This window comes from Bison bison, unplaced genomic scaffold (genome assembly GCF_000754665.1).
Source record: "Bison bison bison isolate TAMUID 2011002044 unplaced genomic scaffold, Bison_UMD1.0 scf7180017864180, whole genome shotgun sequence".
Classification (NCBI taxonomy): Eukaryota; Metazoa; Chordata; class Mammalia; order Artiodactyla; family Bovidae; genus Bison; species Bison bison.
The window spans coordinates 435,631-441,003 of NW_011494752.1; the positions used below are offsets into that span (position 1 = coordinate 435,631).

At 50.9% G+C, this 5,373-nt stretch overlaps 1 protein-coding gene across 1 annotated transcript; it reads right to left on the minus strand.

The window, feature by feature from the left end:
- Positions 1–246: 246 nt before the first annotated feature.
- VPS25 (vacuolar protein sorting 25 homolog (S. cerevisiae)) lies at positions 247–5,168 on the minus strand. The gene is made up of 6 exons (XM_010842498.1): positions 4,914–5,168; positions 4,552–4,697; positions 3,685–3,738; positions 3,245–3,333; positions 2,405–2,480; positions 247–870 (listed from the first exon to the last, which is right to left on the minus strand). The coding sequence occupies exons 1-6, from the start codon at positions 4,964–4,966 to the stop codon at positions 758–760; spliced, it is 531 nt and encodes a 176-aa protein (XP_010840800.1). The 5' UTR covers positions 4,967–5,168; the 3' UTR covers positions 247–757.
- Positions 5,169–5,373: the final 205 nt, after the last annotated feature.

Genomic DNA, 5,373 nt, shown 5'->3' on the forward strand with positions numbered 1-5,373 from the left:
TGGGGAGGTGGTGAGGGAGGGGAGCCATTAAGTTATTCCACTGCAGACACAGAAAGCCGAGGTCCCCAGTCTGTGTTCCGTTAGCACTCCCTCACACAGCCCACCCAGCAGATGTAAAACTGCAGGCTCAGAGTCCCCCAGTGCGGGATGACCTCTCCCCTAAGGTAGGTGGGGATTCACTCAGCATGGTTACCAGATCACAGTACTCCCCTTGCTCATTCCAATAGTAACTTCAGCAGCAGGCAGTGGGGTTAAGCTTTTTAATAATCATAAATCAGTGCTGGGCCCCAGCTCTCATGGCCAGGCCCCGTCCTGGGCCTTCTATCTTCACATTGCCTGGAGGGCTGCCTGCAGCCAGGGCTTTGCCCATCCCCTAGGAAGGATCCAGCACCAGCCTGAGAGGAGGCAGTAGCAGCTAAAGGAGTGGGGGTGGAGAGTGGGGTTGGGGGAAGAGAGAGAAGCTTGTGCAGGCCATGTGTGTGTGTGTACTTACGGGTATGACACAAGTGAAGTGTTGGGTTTCAGACCCTGGCTCAGGAGAGGTGGGACAAGGAGAAGCACATTTGCCCTCCCTGGCACCTCAGCCTCACCGGATCCCAGGGACAGACAAATGGGATAAGCAGGAAACCCACCCGTGGACTAGAGCCCTTTTGAGTCAGGCAGAGTCACAGATCCAGTCTGTGGGGACACTTGGTCTGTCTCCCTTTGAAAGCCCTGGCAGGGTGGGAGGTAAGAAGTAAAGGGAGATAGGTCTCTGCTAGAAGAACTTGACACCTCGGCCATCGCTGACGGTGATGATCTCAGCCTTGTGCTCCTGCTGGAGGGCTTGCAGAGCCCGCAGTAGGGTTGCCTCATCCAGCCCGTGGAACTCTGGACAGGGAAAGAAGGGCAGTCAGGGACACACTGCTCCTAGGGGCTCAAGGCCTCTGAGGAGAGCAGTTGAGCTGGAAGCAGAGAACTTTCCAGGCCATCAGTACTGCTACAGCTACCACCCACCCTTTCTGGGTGAATTCTTCAGGAGTAAGGGGTGGAAGAAAGCCTGAGTCAACATGAAACGAGAGTTCATGCTATTTCCCCCTTCCTGTTTGCTCTGTCAGACTCAAAGCCTACACACTCTTGCCCCACCCCCCCATTAGTGTCTCGATATTCAAGAGTAACCCTATTTGCTTGTGAGCCACAAAAAAGGGGCCCTGACAAGTCCAGGGAGGTCAAGGCTCTTGTCACTGGATGCTGTCCCTAACTGCGTCTGTACCCATTGGTAGGACCTGTCCTAACACACTGAGGTATAGCCATGCTTCTGGCCAGGAGACTGCAAAGATCCAGCACAGGTATCTGCCCTATCCTAGTAAAAAAAACAAAAGAACAAAGGTGGGAGCCACGGGCCAGCTGCGTATCTGGAGACACGGCAAAGATACTGCAGGGAGCTATGAGAGGCAGGAGGCAAGTCCTAACAGGCTTGCACAGCACACCCCCTGCAGGGCCCAGCTCTTAAGTCAGGGAGCTTGCTTTCCAAGGAAGCCTTCAGCTTTGCCTGGCCTGAGTGGTGGGCTGGGCAATGCTGCAGCACTTAAGTCATGGCACGATGGTGGGAGTAGCAAGTAGAGGCCTGCAGGAAAGAGGGGAAAGCCAAGCGCTGTAAACTACTGGGGCAGCTAGGCCTGGCAGAAAGGGGAGGAGCCCCCTTTACCCAGCTCAGATTGGTACTTTTGATGATCCTGGGGATCAACATATGGAATCAGAGATAAAAGAGCTAAGAGAGTATTTACACTATGTAAAAATCAAAACAGTATACAAATCCCAGTCTGGCCAGAAACCAAAGTATTCTAAAGGGCTGGGGATGGGGGTGTTGGCCCAATCCCTTCAGCTGACACCCACAGATCCTGAACTCTCTATAAGAATAAAGGGTGAAAGAAAGCCTGAGTCAACAAGGAATGGAGATTTCAGGCTTAATCTCCTGCCCTGGTTCCTCATTCAGCATCTACACCAATAATTCTTAACTTTTCATCGGTCATAGACACCCTTCAATATCTTATAACATGGAGGACCTCACTGGCAGTCCACTGGTTAAGATTCCAGGCTTTCACTGCAGGGGGCACAGGTTCAATACCTGATGAGGAACTTAGATCCCTACATGCCCTGTGGCGTGGCCAAAAATGTTTTTTTTTTAAGTCTTAAAATATGGACTTTATCCCCAGATAAATACATATACACCCCCACAGACAAAGACTGTGGGTGTTCTGCATGTGAATTCAGGTGGTTTATAGACATCTTGGACACAGGTTAACAACCTTTGTATTATTTAGTATTTGGAATTTAGACAAAAACATGGGAAGTTTGAATGTCAACTAAACAAGATTACAGAGAATTCACATGACAAAACTGGGGGGAGAGGGAAAAGCATTACCCTCATCCTCTGTGTCTTCCCCATTGGTCAGTTCATACAGGGTGAACACGGAGTTGTTCTGGCCACTCTTGGAAACCTATGGACACAGAATACAGGGACTGAGTAAGACCCAGGAATTTCCTGGGAGAAGGCAAACTCCCAGCTCCACCTCTCTGACCCAGGAATGATACTTATTCCCAAACCAGAGCTGTCACCTCAGCAGAGGAGTGGCCGAAAACCCACAAACCCTACAGGTGCTATATTTATACATGTATACACATGCTCAGAACCACTAAACCACAGGCCTTCACGTGTCTGAGGAATGACCTCTCATCCTGGTTGTTTTCCTGTTCAGAAATGGGTGGTGTATGTTTGTTATATTTGGGTTGTTGCTGCTTCTTCCCCTCCTCTCTCTCTCGGGAATGTTCAGGGCTGGTGGTGACCTGGAATGCAGGGGAGAGAGGCTGTCCCCACACCCACATTGGTTCAGAAAGTCTCATTTATATTGTGGGCAGCCCCATAAGGATGTAGTGGGGGAGGGGGTCCAGGTTTTTTTTTTTTTTCCTCTTCCTTTCCCCATTTATCTTCTGTGGCCAGAGGCTCCAGCCAACAGTATTCATGGTTCCCAGTACTGCATTCTCCAAACATGGCCTCACACAGCCCCTGGCCTTCTACTGGCAAAGACAGGGAAGTTCTTTGCAACCAGGGAAACTGAGTCACTGAAAGGCTTGCCTGGAAGACCTACATTTCCTCTTTCTGCCCTCTCCCACTTTGCTCAGTGTGGATCTGAAAACACCAGGTATCTGCTGAGCATACAGTCATTCTCCTTTGCCATGGGTCACTGTGTCAGAATAGTCTCACCCACTGATAGATGAGCTTCCCCCATTCTTCTGGCCTCCGCCACATGATCAGGAAGCTAGACTTGTTCTTATCCAACCACTCGAGATTCCCTGCAAAAGATACTTGTGAAAGCATCGTGCTCCAAGAAGAGACAAAGAGGCAAACTAAAGGTGGAACAGAGTGGAAAAGACTCAGCTTTCAGAAAGAGCAATTCAAAAATTGTTTTACTATCTGCAAGGCATCCATTCTCTTCTTCAGGTCTTGGGGCACAAATGGAGAAATTTCAATTTTGTAAACCAGTGTGGGGAAAGAGCCCAGGGAATTAGGCTACTGTACAGAACACTCTGGGTTCCAAGCCAGGAGAGGAAAAAAAAGTTCTTAAAAGAAAAGACTTGTGCTAATTTGCCCTCAGGAGAACCCCACTAGGAAAAAAAATAAGGAATCTGATGAACTGGACCCACCTTTCTTCCTCAGTTCCTCTAACACAACCTGGATTGATTCCACGGGCAGCTTCCCTGGTTTAAGGTTAAGGGAACGGCATTAACGGAATGAACTGGTGGGATGAAATTTCTCAGAGCCAGGCTCATGCTACGGAACTACCACTCTTCTCCCTCCTACACACTGAGATGTGCAATTCCACAACAGGATGTAAACTGGCATTTCCTGCATACTGGGGAGGAGGAAGGTAAAGAGAAACTAGTCTGATTAAAAGGAAAAGCTTTAGGGACTTCCCTGGTGGTCCAGTGGTTAGGACTCCGCGCTTCCAATGCAGGGGGCCCTAAAATGCCAGCCAAAAAAGAAAATGTGTTTTGTTTTTGTTTGTTAAAAAGAGCTTTAGAGAATGAAAGGTACTATCATTTCTCACTCCCTGTCCTCTCTTCCTCCAACCATTGTCCAGATATTTTAAGGATGAACCAGGCAGCAAAAGAAAACCATCCTCACTTCCTGGGTGAGGGGAGTAGGCTGAGAAAATTACTAAAGGTAATGCTAGAGTTTGAGCCTCATACAGAGGGACTTAAGTTTCAACAAGTCAAAAGGGCTCAGGTCGAAAAACCCTGGTACTTGGCTTCAGGGCCGAAAGTGTAAGATCTGAACGACACCTAGGTACTCATCACTGTATAGGACAAGAGGGAGTTGGTGCTGCATTGGGGCAGGCGTCGGGGGTGGGGGGCGAGGGAATGGATGTCAGCTACACAAACGGGCTCTTTCCCAAGGCCGGTCTGAATGGGAACCTGTCTTCTGTGGGTGAGAGGGAGTGTGAAGTCTGGGCATGTGGGAAAGGTGGAAGTGCATGTGTGTGGGCTGTGGAAGTGCCTGAGGGAGGATACGCTGGAGCTTCACGTTGTTGAAGAGCGGGCTCTCCTGGGCTTCCATCACCGTCATGCTGGACTGTTTGTGCAGGCGGCAGAAGGTCAGGACCAGCGAGCACCAGGCGGCCAGCTGCTTCTGCCGAGTGTCCACGTTCGGCTGCAACCTGCCGGGTGAAGCGGGTGGGGCGCAGAATTAGAGGAGTTGAGAGAGGGCGAGCGGCAGCACTTGCCAGAGGAGCATTCGGGGAAGAAAGTGAGGGACTGAGGGTAATGGCGACCGGGTCCATTCTCCCCCTCCCCATTTGAAGCATTAGGGCTGAGCCCGGGGTCCGGGGGAGGGGAGGGAGGTCCATCGGGGCTTCTCGGGGTCTAAGCCTCACGTAAAGAAAGGTGGGAAGCGATACTGCCACGGCCACTCGAAACTCATCGCCATCGTAGTACCCCAGGAAACCCGGGACCCGCCGGCAAAGGACTTCCGGTCTCCGCTCCGGCACGTCCGGACAGAAAGCGCTGCAGAAAGGTTCCGGGAGCCTCTGGGGAGAGAGGAGGCCCAACCCGAGGGATCTTCGTCAGCCCGTTTGTTGCCATTATCCCCATATCCTTACGAGCTAGAGCAGAAGGGGCCCCGAGAAGTCTTCTGATTCCACCTCAGAGAGAACAGTGACTTCCCCAAACTGGCACAGTTAGAACTGCAAGCAGAACCCAGGTCTCCAGGACCCAGCCTAGGCTTGTTTCCACTATACGGGGCTTCTTTTAATATTAACGTTTGTGTCGCTTTTAACTTAAACCCTTCACAGTTCCCCTCAATTCCTGTGTCCTTCGACTCCATCTTCCCCAGGA

Bases quoted from the DNA above. Each gene is read 5' to 3' on its own strand.
- VPS25 (XM_010842498.1), bottom strand. From the start codon at position 4,966: ATGGCGATGAGTTTCGAGTGGCCGTGGCAGTATCGCTTCCCACCTTTC. The intron at 4,698-4,913 runs GTGAGGCTTAGA...TTCACCCGGCAG, and splicing joins CGCTTCCCACCTTTCTTTAC to GTTGCAGCCGAACGTGGACA. The intron at 871-2,404 runs GTAATGCTTTTC...TTCCCTGTCCAG, and splicing joins GGAAGACACAGAGGATGAGG to AGTTCCACGGGCTGGATGAG.